Raw genomic sequence first — 16,425 nt, 5'->3', positions numbered from 1 at the left:
TGCTGTCTTCCTGGGGGAAGCCCAGAGCCAAGGGAGGAAAACAACATAGGCAAAAGGATGCCCCTGCCCCCCGATTGCAGGTTATTGACCCTGTCCCTTCTTTTCCATGTCCTAAACCAGCTTCACATGAGGAACTGGTTATCTTACTGTCTTCCCAACACCCCAGCCTGGAGTTCCTCCAGCCTTTCTTTGTAGACCTATTCAGCTGTACCAGCTCTTCAGTGAGCCTGCACGACTGCAGCTTGTGCATGGTGTGGTGGGGGTGAAGCCCATGCAAGCCTTCTCTTTCCAAGGTAGACTGAGACACACCACACTCACTACTCCAAAGGCATGCTAGGCTGGCCCTGAACAGCTGTCCTGACAGCTGGTACCTTGTTGTGTGAGAGAAACGCCCCAGAAAGCGTATTTTTGTGATTCTAACAAACAGCTTTGCTTTGAAAGGAACCCTGAAACATCTGGCCTGGTAGGGAGGAGGTGTGAGTGGTGGCAGGACCATGTGAGTGCCTCGGTGTCGGTGCCTGCCAAGTACAACATTCCTTCGGAAGTGCGTGTGCAGTGTCCCTTCCTGTGATCCGCTGTTGGAGACTAATCCTGTGACATTGTTTTCCATGAGGAAACGGCATTCAGCTCCTGCTGGTTTGCAGAGCAACACAGCAGTGACTCAGACAACATGTACTTGCCCGCAGCTGGCATGGGGCAGGGGAAGCGAGATGATTTCTGGAAGATTTTGCCCCTCTGTGGATCATCTTCTGATCTGTAAGAAGCCACTCTCTGTGCAAGGCAAACTGCATCCTCAAAGGTCAGCCTGGGCTGCTGACAGAGGTCTTTTCTTGATTTATCAGTCCCTGTGTAATTTCTGGACTTGGCAGCTAGAATAAGGTTGGAAACAGTCCAAACCAGAGCTGCAGCCCAACCTCTTGTATCTCTGACTGAGGAGGAGCCTTTAAATAAAAAGATGAGAATGGGTCTCTCCACCTCTGACTTTTCTCATCTGGTGGGGAAGGGGGAGGGGAGAGATGAAATTAGTTATCAAAGTACCAATCATTAAACTAAATTCATGACCACAGTCCCGCCAGATCTCTTGGCATACCTATCAAATAGATGGGTATGATCCACACACTGGGAAGCTGATAGCTGTAACATTTCGATGTTTAAACATTAGGTGACATTGTTTGCTAGCTTTACTTAAGCAGCATAAACCACTTCTGCAACTGTGCTACTTCCAGGAGATTCCTTCCAAATAGCAAATCCACACATGCAAACATTGACTTGGGCCTCAGCCTCAAGATAAAAGCTTTCTGTGCTTAAAATATTTCTTACCAAAATCACATGGGCTGCTCAATCTCAGTAAGCACAGCTTTGTAGCATGGCTTACATGCTGAACTGAAGGTAGGGTAAGTAGGCATGGGTATACAGAGAATGAGGACCACCGGGGTAGATTTAGAAGACTGAAGCATGCCAAAGAAGTCAGACCTTGTGCAGTTTACAGTCTTACTCATGTGTAGAGACAGGTCCCAGCTGACCACATGTCTGTGCTGTCAGAGTTCAATACTCTCTGACCAGGTTCTTTTAGATATTATGCATGAGGAGAGTTTAATGTTTAATATCAAATACCCTTATTGAGCATATTTGGCATTACATGGGATTTTGATTTAGCGAAGTAAGAAATCGCATCACAAGCATAATGTATCATTTGCAATATACAGATGAATCACAGTGCAAACATGATTCTCTTTACTGGTCTCTATATGCTTATCGTCACAATGCTGGACCTCCCCAGTCACTGGGAAGGAATATGCTGGTTGAAACTATCTCAAGCCCATTGCTCTCTTCAAACTTTGATTTATTTGTTGTCCAGTTTTTATATTTTACGTTGCTCCCCTGTCATGCTGGTCTGGCTTGCTCAGGAGGACGTTATTCTTTGTTAGTTGTCTGAGGGAACCTGATGGTTCACTGGTGTAGCTGTCTGACCTAAAACCATGGTAACCATCCAGTGTCCCTGGTGTTGAGATAAGTGCAGTTTTCTTTACTGTACATTATTCCCCAAGCTCATTGCTTTTTGCCCTTCTCTTCCGAGCTCTCCTCCACTGTGGGGGTGTGCTGGTCTGTCAAAACTGCCCAGGTTTTTGGTGCAAGGGAACAGTTTGTTTCTCTCCCTCAGATAGTTCAGATGAGATCTACTATGTTTTCAGCATGGCAGATCACAGGAGCATGATAATAATGCAAAGCAGGGGTCTGCGCAACGTGTCTCATTCACAAAGGACAGATTGCAATTCTATTTTTCCTTTGAAAGTGGCAGAGAATATTTTGAATAGGGAAAGAAGCACCAGCTGCCAGTGAGTGGAAAGCACAAGGAATATGAAAACCTGTCCAATACTCATACAAAATTCAAAACTACTACTTTGAAAAATATTAATACCTTTCCAGAAGTTTATTCACATATATTCTTACAATATAGTGTCTGACAGTAAACTTTTTGCCTAATATTGATCTAAAACTTGAAGCCTAAAGTTCTATTAGCATTTAATGAGTTATGTTTTTTAAGTCAGTATTAAATTAATAATTGCGTATTCTAATTATTCACGCTGAGGTTATCAGTACAGACACAATACCCTACAGGACCCATATCTTATTGTGCTAGACTTTAAACACATATGAAAAACAATTAAATTAATTACCTAGAGGATGCAAAACCAGAATATAAGCAAGGTAGCTGAAAACTTACAAATGGAAACCAAAAGCTGAGTGTAAAAATCATGAGTATAGACAGCATATATTCTCAGCACACTAGAGGCTTAGTCATTTGCCTCTATCTCAAATAATTAAATCTGGCTTGATTCCATCTTGTTGTGAATTTGTGTTTAATCTACACATGTGCTAAAAGAACAACATTTTAAGTGGTTTTGCTTGAGCACTGTCACTAGTAAGTATGGGCAGGGGTTGGGGAGCAGAAAGGGAGGGGTATTGAAATCGGGTGTTCTGCTGCTAGTGAGGAACTAGTAAGTGAAGAAAAGAAAGTCATAATTAAAAAAAAAAACCAAAAACTATTCTGGAATCCTTCTTTAGGCTAGTTACAGCAGAAAAGGCTTGAGATTGTTTACTGTTTTGTGACCTGTTAGTTCTGTATAAACAAGAACTGTAGCAAGCATAATACATTTTTTAAGTGCCAGTACCATACTCGGCTCACTTGTTCACTCCTCCCAGGAAGAGAAAGGAGTTATGCTTAGGACTAGACAAAATCTAAGGACACTCCCCATTACACCTATGCATTCCTCTGCACCTCTGCAGCAGGAAGCACAGTTGCTACAGCCCAGGTAAAAGCTGTGAATGCCTCTGCTAGGGGAACAATAGTAACTGATTAGAAGAGTTCAGTGATGGTTACTTCATATTAGAAGAGGGGAAAAGCAAAGGTCATTCCCATGTTTCTTAATATACTCCTTTTCTGAAGTGATGCAGACTAGTTAGGGAGAAGAAAATTTTCATCTAAATCATATATGTCATCATCTTCTGAAAAAAAAAACCAACTCCCCCTCACCCCCCAAAAACTGATGCTGAAAAGACATAGATTTGATATTGACCATGAAAACATCTAGGGACAGTATTAGAAACAATAGTGGAGCTAAGAGGATAACGAGATCCTCTTTTAAGCTTTTAATATGACTGTAGAGAGCAAAACACTCCTTTGGTTTTATGATGGACTGGAATTCCATCATTATTAAATAGACTGAGGGAAGATATTCCTTCCCAGTTTAGTAGCACAATAGAGAAAAACTACTTAGCATATGTTCTAACATGGCACAGTTTAAAAGAGTATGTAGAAATTATGTATCCTTTTCCTACATAAAAGGATAGAAGAAAACCAAATTATAACACCCCCACCTTTTTTTTTCCCAGAAAAAAAAAGAAACCCATCTTTATGTGATAGTCTAGTAGTTATTCCAGCTCAGGATGTTCTTATAAGGTGACATTTGTAACATCCTTAGACAAGGATTGCTCCTTACTTTCATAAATACTAATTCAGAATCTTGTCTGTATCCACTATAGATTTAGACCCATAAAACAACAGCTAAAGATTGAAAAGCTTGATCTGCAGTACAAAAGAAAGGTGATTTTCTTGCTAAATAAGGTAGCAGAAATGTAAATCTATAGTTATATTAAAGCATATTTTGTAAAAAATAAGGAAAAATCCCCACAGCACTAACTCCAACGGGGCAAAATTAGGAAAAGTCACACTCTAATATAAAGGTAATAATATAAAAGAGATTCCATTCCCCCTTCTGGTTAATATGTGCTTACATAAAAAATTGGTTATGTAATAATGGGAACAGAGAATCAATCTTCCCTTTTCTTAAATGGGGCGTGGAAAGCTAAATACCAACCCAATATATTAGAAAGCCTGACAGCATAGATATTGTGGAATATTCCCTAAAGCCAGTAAGAGATTTCAAAACATTAACAATCCTGAAAGTTTATAGAACTTTGAATACAAATAAAGTAAAGCAGTTAATGAACAACAGCATGAAAATAATGAGAATTTACAGTAATTCAAAGAAACCTCGGTCATTGCAAGAAAATACAATACAGACACATATGCACAGCAAATGGGTTTATACAAATCCAAGGAGGAGGAAAAAACCTCTCCAGTTGCTACGAACGTGTACGACGTTGGGATTCTTTTTTGTGTGTGGGGGGGAGGGTGAAATGTTGTGTTTACTTCGCAGACCCTACAGCACTGTTTAACAGGTAACGGCAGGCGATGCTCCATCCCGCTGTGACGGAGCCAGAAAGAAGTGGCGGGAACCCCGCCCCTCGTCGCTGCAGTCCCCAACCAGGTCGGCTCCCACCGCATAAAAGCCGCCGCGCCGCCCCGCTCCGGCCACACTCCTTCCTCGGGGCTGAGCAGCGGCAGCATGTCCGGCAGAGGCAAGGGCGGGAAGGGGCTCGGCAAGGGGGGCGCCAAGCGGCACCGCAAGGTGCTGCGCGACAACATCCAGGGCATCACCAAGCCGGCCATCCGGCGCCTGGCTCGGCGCGGCGGCGTGAAGCGCATCTCGGGGCTCATCTACGAGGAGACGCGCGGCGTGCTGAAGGTCTTCCTGGAGAACGTGATCCGCGACGCCGTCACCTACACCGAGCACGCCAAGAGGAAGACGGTCACGGCCATGGACGTGGTCTACGCCCTCAAGCGCCAGGGACGCACCCTCTACGGCTTCGGCGGCTGAACGTCTTACTTCGCTCCCCGACCGACCACCTCGAGAACCCAAAGGCTCTTTTCAGAGCCACCCACTTAATCTGGAAAAGAGTTGTATTGCTTCAAAGCTGGTAAAAGGAAAGTGAATTTCTATAAAACTTGCTTTTCTTAATTTATTGGTTTTTTTGTAAGTTACTATATAGGTAGTTCTTAAGATTAAGCCCCCGATAATAAAGTGTATAGTGTTAATAGGTTAAGTAAATATTAAGTTAGTAAAACTCCAAGCTATTGATTTCAAATTAGTGCAATTAGAATTAAATGATTTCTTTTGTTTATTCCCCGAATAAATGAGCTGAAAAGCAAAACACTATAAACTAATCCTGTTCTGAGCTAGTGATCTGGCCGGGCTTGGAGGCAGTTACACATCGCTCTGTGGGCATCTCTCCTGGTCTGTGTTTTTCCACTGATGGAGTAAACAGCAGTAGATACGTATTTAAGTTACGTTATCCCTGTAACAATGCTCTTGGCACGTGAAAATGTGTGGGAGCAGGGTGGGAGGTGTCCCAGCTGGTCACCCCCTGAGCCCCTTCTCATAAAACTTTATAAATACCAGAATGATCCCAAGTCTGTCACCTGACTGCTTTTTAGGGAGCTGTCTTGTTATTCTTTGTGCATCCAGTGAGTTGAAGCTTGGGAAGCTTTTTCTTTTAATGGCTGCTGAAGCTAGAGCAGTTCTCTGTATCCAGGGTCAGCAGCAGTTTTCCCTTCACCTGACAGCTCTTCTCTGCTCAGGCTCTGAGGAGAGCTCTCCTGGCTAGCAAAACAGCAGAAAAACACAGTGGGGAAAAATGGAAATGTACTAGAAGTTTGTATTTCAGCAAGCAACAGCCTGGGAATCCTACTTGGGCTGAAAGAAATTTAATCTTGTTGAAAACAGTATCCCTTGAACTATTGCATTTTCACGTGAATTCACCTCAATCCAAAAGCATTTATTGTGCTAGCTATGGTATTACTTTCTATTATTTCCAGATTAAAGTTACTCTAGGTAAAAAAAAAAAAAAAAAGAAAAAAAACAACAGAAAAACCAAAAGCAGCAAACAAGTCCCTGCCAAAAAAAAAGCCGCCCCCCCCAACAAAAAAAACCCACCCAAAACCAAACCCCAAGCCCCAAAAATACTGTTATAAAGAATCCTATTGATGATACGCTGTACAACACTTATTTTTCAAAGCTCAAGCCTCAGTGAATTAACACAAAATGAACATGAACCTTCTATGCGTTCAGGACAGCAAAATTTACAACTAAGCATTTCCCTTTTCGACACTTTTTATTACAGGTTTTCATTTTCGAGATACACTATAAAAAATTGCTACAAGAAATATATAAACCAGAAAACAAGAGCGGCGAGTGCAAGGCGGAGGGAGGGTCAGGGCGGATGGCGAAAAGGCGCCCTTCCGAGGCGCGCTTTTCGAATTCGAAAGTATCCAATCATAACGACGTGTTGCTGCCAGCCAATCAGACGGGCGAGCATGCTATAAAAGCCGCCCCGGTAAGGGAGCGGTGTCATTCCACGGCGCGGCTTTCTAGAAGCGTTTCGGGTCTCTCGGAGCGATGGCGCGCACGAAGCAGACGGCGCGTAAGTCGACGGGCGGGAAGGCGCCCCGCAAGCAGCTGGCCACCAAGGCGGCCCGCAAGAGCGCGCCGGCCACGGGCGGCGTGAAGAAGCCGCACCGCTACCGGCCCGGCACGGTGGCGCTGCGCGAGATCCGGCGCTACCAGAAGTCGACGGAGCTGCTGATCCGCAAGCTGCCCTTCCAGCGCCTGGTGCGGGAGATCGCGCAGGACTTCAAGACCGACCTGCGCTTCCAGAGCTCGGCCGTGATGGCGCTGCAGGAGGCGAGCGAGGCCTACCTGGTGGGGCTCTTCGAGGACACCAACCTCTGCGCCATCCACGCCAAGCGCGTCACCATCATGCCCAAGGACATCCAGCTGGCCCGCCGCATCCGCGGCGAGCGCGCCTGAGGCTCCTGCCGGGGGCCCCCGCTCCGTCATCCTTCATCCACCCACCCTAAAGGCTCTTTTAAGAGCCACCACATTGCACAAGAGAGCTGTGACACGGTGTTTTTTGATATTTGGATACAAGACTAAATCCTGAAATTCTTTTAAGGTAGTGTAAATTTTTTGGCTGTTACATAAATAGTAATGCTAGCATTTAGTTTGTTTTTCCCCCACCCTCCCTATGTCTGTGCTCATCTGCTTTCTCTGTACTCTGTTGTCAAGAGGCCTTTGGAATCAGATACTGCTATTCCAAAGAAAACATGTTTATAAGGCTTTCTAAGGAATTGTTTCAAAATGTTTGATTTCTTGAGCGGACTGTTACATGCTGTATAGCAAGGGGCTTGGAAATGTCTAATCGACTATACAGAAAAAGTAACTGTACAAGTTGGAAAAAATGCTCGGACAAGGTAAATGGAAAATACTATGGATAGTGGTAAGAGCTATAATTAAAAAAAAAAAAAAAGAGTAGGACAGAAAACCTATGATAGTTGATCCCCTGCACCCTCCCCAGACTTGATGCTTCCTGTAAAATATTTTATTTTGCAACAGTTTTATGGAGCAGTGTGGGTTTTTACTTTTAAGCAATGTGGAAGGTATAACATGAGTTGGCATTGGGGAAAAAAGCTTCGAACAGCTTTTTATTAAAAAACGCTGTAAATTTACTCTACTGTTGCTCTTACTAGGATATACCCTAAAAATCCTAACATTGTATTTGATATCTCAGAGCCCTACGTCTCTAAGTATGAGATGAATAAAAATAAAGCGCTATGAATATAAGCCTTATGCAAAGGATAAAAATGGAAAATTCAATAAATTAGTCTAATTGTCATTTTTAGTCTTAATTTTATTTGCTTGCTTTATGACTTTGAGGAAAGGCTGGTTCAGAGGACAAAGGACATCTTGGTAGAAATGAAGAGAATCTGGTGGGTGTTTCTGGGAATTCTCCCCTCCCATTTTCCAAATAAATGGAGAGCACTGGCACAGGGGAAAGTTTTGTGGCTTTTTGGGGGGACCAAAACAGCTGAGGGAAAGGAAGTGGTTGTCAGGCCTTGGCAGCTTTGTAACCAATGACAGGCCTGTAGGACATACACTTATGTGGTTTTGAGAACTGAGGACAAGTATTTTGTGTTTGATGATAAAAAAAGAAGGTGGAGGCAATAGAGGAATCCCCAGAAGAATCAGAAGGTCAATGTTCACCATAGTTCAGTTGATTCAATACAGTGTTTTAGTCAGGAAATTACAGTTGGTGTCTAGCTCAATTTCTTTGTTGATTGTGTCAAGTCTTGCAGACTCTAGCTCTTTTAGTATTTTGGAGAAGTCACCTTTTTTTTTATTCATTGACAAATAAAACATTCAGATTCCTCTGGTTTTTGCTTCTTTGTTGTCACATCTTTTCCTCTGCCCTTGACAATGCTACCTGGCCTGTCCAATACCTTTCTATAAATATGACCAGCCAAGTCAGTCTGAAATAAAAATTTAGGTATTTGAGTATGGCGTCTGGGGAACCCTGCAAGAAGTTTCATAGGGTGTATTTCTGAAACACTACTCAGAAGGGAAAGCAAGGTAGATACAACTATTAGTCACAGCATAGCAATGTAGGTATGAATGTATATACACATATGTGTACATATGCTATATGTATAGACACACATATATATGCTTTTCCTTCACTCACAAGTTTTAATTCTTCTCAGTATCCATCCACTTGTCTTTCCCCGTCACCTCTAACCTAACAACGCCTGTCTTTATCCATGTGGTTTATTTTTTGTGGTTCCAAGAATATGGTTAGTTGTTTAGGGTTAAACAGCTATTTAAGATCACACAGAGATCTGCCCCAAGGCTGGAAAAATTATGAGTGGCAGAGTGTGTGGGGTAGTATGGGCAAATGGTTGGTGGGCATCTCCAGTGTTTTGGAACTGCACCCTTGAACAAGTGCAGAATCCTGAAAAACTAGTGCAACATTTGTAAAAAGTATGCTGTCATCCCGATAGTTCCAGGGAGACACAAGTCACTGCAATGTGCTGGGGCCTGGTCCATGCCTGTCAAGCCCCGTTCACCACTATTCAGCACCCTCAAGGGGAAGGGAAGGTCTCTGGATCTGACAACAAAGTGACAGGCGCTGTGGCCACTCCAACCACCACGACAGGCACTGTGGCTACCAGTACCAGTTACCCCCATACAGAAGAAGAAACATACAAAAAAGGATCAGTTCACTTAATGAAAGATGAAGAGGAACCAGGGTCTTTCTCTTCCCCTCTGCAACTGAAACCAGAACGGAAATACATAACCTTATTTTCAAAATTTTGTATTAATAAAGGTAACATATCTGAACAAACCTGATAGTTATTCCTGTGTATAGTACTTTTCAATCATAGTTTCTTGGCCTTCATAGGTATGCTTCTGTGCTGTGAGAAAGCAGCCTCACACGCCTTGTCTTTTCAACATGATCATCCATCATTCTGAGGCCAGCCTCAAAACCGATATTTTGTGACATATTGCTCCTGGAATTAAGTATTGTTAAAACAGACTGCCTTAGCTGGGTTCAACAGTAACACAATTCCAATGAGTTGCAGGAAGTTTCTGCTCTTGCCTAGACCCAGCCAGCCTGAAGAGTTTGAGGTGCAGAGCTCCTGAGCCTGGGCCTGTCCCAGAGCGAGTGGTGTGTCCCTGCCCCCTTCTCCCTGAAAACTGTTTTGCTTTCCGCAAAGTCATAGTGATGTAAAAAACTCTGTTCTGCCTGATGTTCTCTGCTCACCGTCCTTTAATATACTGACCTCCTCCCCCCGCCCCTTGAATTTTTTTTCTCCTTCCTCACCCAGTGTTCATTAAGTGCCTGTTGCTCCCCTCCACTGTTTGCAAAGCACCCTGGTAAATTGCAGAGCAGGAAATTTAGAGCCTTGTGGGGTTTATGAAAGACAAATGTTTATACACAGGCAATATATAAAAATAACAATTTTAAAAAAAAGAGCTAGGGCCATAAAATCAAATGCTACAGTCTAGAAAAAAGGAAGAAAACGTTACTTTCAGAGCGTGCCCATTTAGAAACAGTGTTGCAGCCCTTTTATTGTGGACTTAGTGGCTCTTAAAAGAGCCTTTGGGTCTGCGTGGGCTGCCTCGGTGCCTGCTGGAACCGGGGAGGAGCTGCGGCGGGAGGCTCAGGCGCGCTCGCCGCGGATGCGGCGGGCCAGCTGGATGTCCTTGGGCATGATGGTGACGCGCTTGGCGTGGATGGCGCAGAGGTTGGTGTCCTCGAAGAGCCCCACCAGGTAGGCCTCGCTCGCCTCCTGCAGCGCCATCACGGCCGAGCTCTGGAAGCGCAGGTCGGTCTTGAAGTCCTGCGCGATCTCCCGCACCAGGCGCTGGAAGGGCAGCTTGCGGATCAGCAGCTCCGTCGACTTCTGGTAGCGCCGGATCTCGCGCAGCGCCACCGTGCCGGGCCGGTAGCGGTGCGGCTTCTTCACGCCGCCCGTGGCCGGCGCGCTCTTGCGGGCCGCCTTGGTGGCCAGCTGCTTGCGGGGCGCCTTCCCGCCCGTCGACTTACGCGCCGTCTGCTTCGTGCGCGCCATCGGTAACCGGACACAACTCTCACCTTGTCAGGGCCAGAAGTGAATGAAGGAAGCTCTGCAGTCCCCTTATTTATAGCGCCGCCGCGTCTCTGATTGGATGAAAGGGAGCGCGACCTCATTGGCTACGGTGGGAATCCCAGCCTGGGCCCAAGGAAGAGGAGTTCGCCGACGCCCACACCCCCGCTCTCCCCCACCGCGACCCCGTTCCGAGTCCCGGCTCCCTCGGGGCGAGCCCGAAGCCTGCGGGCGGGCATTGCAGAGTCAGCGCTCGGATCCCTTCTGTTTCTCTGCGTTCCCCTCTCCGCCAGGCTGCTGACATATTCAGTGCTCTGTGGAGGCTCAAATTCAGCAGTTGTTCTTAAAGCGCGAGTTATTTTAATTTTTTTTTTTAGTGGGCTGATTACAAAAGAAGAAAAAAGTTCCTTCACAGCCATACAGAGCTCCATCTTACAGTAACACGCACATTATTCCCAAAGCCTCAAAGGAAACAGCCCTTGGTACGTCAAAACACAGATACAGACACTTAGAAACCCTGTAATGCAAGTTTGTATCCATAACAAACATGTAACGAGCTATAACGATCGAGATGCATCTTTTAGGCTATTTTTCTCATATTTTTTTTCTTGAGGAAATTCGTCACAGTATCATCAAGTAAAATACTTAGACAATGGTTTTTTTTGTGAAATTCAGAGTTTTAAAAGGAATAGGGAATTATTCTATTATTTATTTTGCCCCTACTCGTTAAGGCTGTATGAAAAACAGAAGTGACAGTAAGTAGTTATTGATCGCCCTTGTTTGCGAGCAGTCAATAACTAGCGATGGTTTTATATAAACCCGAAAAACTGGTTTTGCGGTTTTTTTTCCTCCGGTGGTGAAGGAAATAGAACACCAATACTTTAGAGGCGCGTCCCGGACGGGAGTATTCCCTTTATGAGAGAACAAGAAAAGTCTTTGCAAAAGGCTCCTTCTGACGCATTTACTTGAAATGTGCTGCCAGGGACGCATTTTCATTCATGATCCACCACCCCCCCTCCCCGTTATTTACTTTGGAAATCTAATATAGATTTACTCCTGAAGTAGCTTTCAAAAAGAAAAAAAAAAATCATTGACAAAGAACTGAAGACAGGCTATAGTAACAAAAAAAATTTATTTCGAAATGTCAAAAAGAAAGCATTTATTTCAGACCGACTTTCGTATTCTTCCCTAGGTGACAAATTTGTTTCCCTTTCTTCCGTGCAGTTGATTATCTACCCCCAGTTAAATGAAAATTTCAAAGTACAAGACATTGAATGCTCCAGATAACCATACTTAAAGAGCAAAGATTAAAAAAAGGAAAACATTCCCTTTTGATTACAAAGAGCAATTGAAATTATATTTAGTGGGGTACATATTTGCAAGGAAATTTAAAGAGTACAGAAACAGGCGTCTTTTACACAGCAAAACCAGCTCTGCCAGTAACAGCAAAATTAAAACATCAGATCGCATCTTATCATAAGATCTTTTTGCAGTACTGCATAATCGCTACTTTTAATAAGCTTTGGAAATCGGAGAGCAGATAGTTCAGTTGTCCCCTCAGAGAAAACAATGTAACAGCTCTTCTTAGAAGGAAGTGGGTGGCTCTGAAAAGAGCCTTTGGGTTCTCGAGGTGGTCGGTCGGGGAGCGAAGTAAGACGTTCAGCCGCCGAAGCCGTAGAGGGTGCGTCCCTGGCGCTTGAGGGCGTAGACCACGTCCATGGCCGTGACCGTCTTCCTCTTGGCGTGCTCGGTGTAGGTGACGGCGTCGCGGATCACGTTCTCCAGGAAGACCTTCAGCACGCCGCGCGTCTCCTCGTAGATGAGCCCCGAGATGCGCTTCACGCCGCCGCGCCGAGCCAGGCGCCGGATGGCCGGCTTGGTGATGCCCTGGATGTTGTCGCGCAGCACCTTGCGGTGCCGCTTGGCGCCCCCCTTGCCGAGCCCCTTCCCGCCCTTGCCTCTGCCGGACATGCTGCCGCTGCTCAGCCCCGAGGAAGGAGTGTGGCCGGAGCGGGGCGGCGCGGCGGCTTTTATGCGGTGGGAGCCGACCTGGTTGGGGACTGCAGCGACGAGGGGCGGGGCTTGGGGCTCGCTCCCGCCGGATCTCCCCGCTCTCTCTACCGCGCGCCCCGCTCGCAGAGAAACGGCGGGTTCCGGGCGAGTTTCCCTTCCCGCCGCACAGGCGGTTCGGTGTCGCCGCCCTTTCCCGGTCCTTTCGTTTCCTCCAGATAGGAAAGACATTGGGTCTGTGTGTATAATAGTTTATATAATTTTTAAAATCTTTGATACGTCGTAATCCTTTAGATGTAAAACCTCGATCATAGAACGCTATCCCAGTTACTGAATCACTTAAACTACTCTTTGAATTTTTACTGTAATTATTTTAAATTACGGGCAGGTGTTATGTAGTGCAATTTCACCTTCTTGCATTGATTCTCACGTGTGGCTTCAGTGTTTTAAACAGCTGCTCCTCGTGGTTTTATTAATGGAGCATCTTGCAGCAAAATCTGCCCAATCGTGTTTCTGAGAAATTCCACCCCTCCTTGAATTTCTTTCTCATCTCCATTTCCCGCCCTTTCTGAACGTTTTCTCAAGGAGAGTTTAGCAGTAAAGGTACACTGATGGAGAGTTTAACCCTTACGTGCTCCACTTTATTTTTTTTAAGGTAAAACGGTTGGTTTGGACGAATATTTTTATGGTACTTTCCATTCTTGTGGTGGCATAGACAGCAATGTGGCTTTTTTTTAGAGAGATTGAAAAATTAATTACATAAAAAGAAGGGTGGTTTTGTCCTTCAGGGGAAGGTATTCAACTCTGGGTTTTCTTGCCTTGGGGCAGGAAAATCTTCTGAGGTTTTACTATTGAAAACAAGAAACAATATTTAACAAAAATCATTCGGTCATTTTCGACCTGAAAATGATCAGGAAGGGTGAAAAAAGTTTCCAGTATTGAGGGTTTGCTGCCCTCTTATGGACGTTGTTTGGTTTTTTCCCCTTACAAGATGGGCGGCTTTATATAATGTATCCTTTCATAAAGATACAATATAAAACAGTAATCACTTTCTATCTTCCCATAGGCCACAGATACAGATGTTGCATCTACTAGCAGAGAATTACCAAGTTCTTGGGTCTGCTAATCAGCTACCAGAAGAGCAGGACGGGATCTTGCAGTTCTCCTGTTTTTTCTTTTGTTGCTATTAATCACTGGAATCAATAGAAAAAAACACCTCAAGAAAACCTGTTCATCTGTTTTCTTATCCACTGAATAACACAAGGCTGTATGCCCATGTCGTGGTTTAACCCCAGCCAGTAACAGCACCATGCAGCCGCTCGCTTACTTCCCCCACCCAGTGGGATGGGGGAGAGAATCAGGGGAAATAAAGTAAAACTCGTGGGTTGAGATAAAAGCAGTTTAATAGAGCAGAGAGGAAGAAACTAATAATGATAATAATAACAATAATAAAGTGACAATAATAATAAAAGCATTGGAATATACAAAACAAGTGATGCACAATGCAATTGCTCACCACTTGCCAACCAATGCCCAGTTAGTCCCTGAGCAGTGATCCACCCCCCCAGGCCAACTCCCCCCAGTTTATATACTGGGCATGACATCACATGGTATGGAATATCCCTTTGGCCAGTTTGGGTCAGCTGTCCTGGCTGTGTCCCCTCCCAACTCCTTGTGCCCCTCCAGCCTTCATGCTGGCTAGGCAAGAGAAGCTGAAAAATCCTTGACTTAGCTTAAACACTACTTAGCAACAACTGAAAACATCAGTGTGTTATCAACATTCTTCTTATACTGAACCCAAAGCATAACACTATGTCAGCTACTAGAAAGAAAATTAACTCCATCCTAGCTGAAACCAGGACAATGACAGAAACACACGTTCTGGAGAAGAGGGATCTCAAATCCCCACAGAGAAATGTGGCTGGTATTCCCCACTGCCCAGCACCGCACTGGGTGCATTGTGATCTAGGTCATAAAAAAAAGAAACTTGTGGCAGAAAAGCTCTATTGTGTAACCTTGCTAAGTCAAAGGTGTCTGGGCAAAATTCTGTACCCAAACCCAAGCTGGCCCAAATCTATACTGCCATGCAAGCAGCTGAGAACAGGTCTGGTGTTAATGATATTCATATCACACTCTTAGTTTTGGGGACTCCACACCAGCTGTCCCAACCTTCCTGTCCATACACTATAGCTGTCTCCCCACTCAGCTCCTTCCTTTTGAGGACCTGTAAACTTAGTCTTAAAATGTAGGCATTTACATCTCTCCATTTATTCAGCCCAGGATACTATGAAGGGCTTTTTCTTTGCTTTATTCAGCTTAGGGTGCTCACTACTACCGAGGATATGCAACAACAGCATATCCCTATTTTAAACATCTTTGCGCCCGAACTAACATCGTTCAGCCTTTTATTGAAGACCAGCTTCCAATTTTCTGTAACAAATGCAGAAGATTTTTTTTATAATAGTAGTGGAATAGTTTCACTTGAAATAAAACTCCAGCTTTGATGTTTTTAAGAAGTGAGCCTTTAAGAGAGACCTCTTTATTGTTTTTCAAATGCTGAGACTATGCAGAATAAACTCTTACTCCCGCATGACAACAATTACAGTAAAAGACAGACACACACAAAAAACACAGGAGTAACAGAACCCACTACCAGAGAACAAAGAGGTAAAGAAATACATGTACCAGGAAATTACCTGGTTTTGTGGTAATCTGACAGGCAATCTGGCTTTGTGGTGACTAACGCTGATGAAAAATTTTGTAACCCCATTATACAAAAGTGTTCATCAGTACACAGTGATTTATTGTTCTGTGAGGGAGTAACGTAACTTCGACAGAATTCTTGCCAGGTTGCTGAGAGTCTGTTCTGCTATATGTAGACCTTTATCTCACTCATGGATTCATTTGCCATTATTTTCTTTCTCCATTTTTACTTCTAGTGCTGGAACATCACAGACTTTTGATATTTATTTACTTTAATAAATAAGTAAATCTGTGAAATAAAAAGTTCACCCTATGGAAGAGAAAACAAATGAAAGCAGGTCTTCCTTGTTATAATTTCCAATTCTGAACCCATTTTTTTTTTACCTTCCTCCAAATTTTTGAGCAGCTTAACATTTAAAATCATAAAGTGGATACTTGTGTATTCTGTCAAAGCATAGCCACTCACTAAACACCACCTTTTTTTTGCCTCCTGTTAAGCCACCTCCTCTTTGACCACCAGCTGCTCAGTTCTCCACATCAAATCATTACACAGAATTACTGTTCAGCCTGATTCCAATCCAGTTCCCAGGCCAGCACTATTAACAAAAAACAAAATGTGTTTTGTGCCCGAGGTCTTAAAGCTCTGCTTACCATATTACCTGTGTTCCAGGCAGCGGTATTCATGTTCCCTGGAGTCTGTAGGGTGGGAAAATGTCCATGCAGTGAGGGTATTGTAGAAATTTAAGAAATCTGCTGTTCATCTTAGAATATGCATTAGTCTGAGCAGTTTGCAAATATGGAACAAGCTAAGGATATGAAATAGCCTATATAAAAAGTTCAGTAAATAGAAGCTGCATGGCCATGGAGATGTCTTGGGAAAGAAA

At 44.1% G+C, this 16,425-nt stretch overlaps 4 protein-coding genes across 4 annotated transcripts; 2 read left to right on the top strand and 2 right to left on the bottom strand.

Annotated features, from left to right (window-relative positions):
• The first annotated feature begins 4,884 nt into the window (after positions 1-4,884).
• LOC142044964 (histone H4) lies at positions 4,885-5,286 on the top strand. The gene has a single exon (XM_075057993.1). The coding sequence runs from the start codon at positions 4,911-4,913 to the stop codon at positions 5,220-5,222; it is 312 nt and encodes a 103-aa protein (XP_074914094.1). The 5' UTR covers positions 4,885-4,910; the 3' UTR covers positions 5,223-5,286.
• A 1,487-nt stretch (positions 5,287-6,773) lies between these two features.
• On the top strand, positions 6,774-8,576 carry LOC142044963 (histone H3). The gene has a single exon (XM_075057992.1). The coding sequence runs from the start codon at positions 6,801-6,803 to the stop codon at positions 7,209-7,211; it is 411 nt and encodes a 136-aa protein (XP_074914093.1). The 5' UTR covers positions 6,774-6,800; the 3' UTR covers positions 7,212-8,576.
• Positions 8,577-10,371: 1,795 nt separating this feature from the next.
• On the bottom strand, positions 10,372-10,840 carry LOC142044880 (histone H3). Its single transcript, XM_075057831.1, has one exon. It carries the CDS (start codon positions 10,811-10,813, stop codon positions 10,403-10,405), a length of 411 nt encoding a protein of 136 aa, XP_074913932.1. The 5' UTR covers positions 10,814-10,840; the 3' UTR covers positions 10,372-10,402.
• A 1,101-nt stretch (positions 10,841-11,941) lies between these two features.
• LOC142044881 (histone H4) lies at positions 11,942-12,825 on the bottom strand. Its single transcript, XM_075057832.1, has one exon. It carries the CDS (start codon positions 12,797-12,799, stop codon positions 12,488-12,490), a length of 312 nt encoding a protein of 103 aa, XP_074913933.1. The 5' UTR covers positions 12,800-12,825; the 3' UTR covers positions 11,942-12,487.
• Positions 12,826-16,425: the final 3,600 nt, after the last annotated feature.

This window comes from Buteo buteo, chromosome 26 (genome assembly GCF_964188355.1).
Source record: "Buteo buteo chromosome 26, bButBut1.hap1.1, whole genome shotgun sequence".
Classification (NCBI taxonomy): Eukaryota; Metazoa; Chordata; class Aves; order Accipitriformes; family Accipitridae; genus Buteo; species Buteo buteo.
This window is presented reverse-complemented; position numbering and strand designations above follow the sequence as displayed.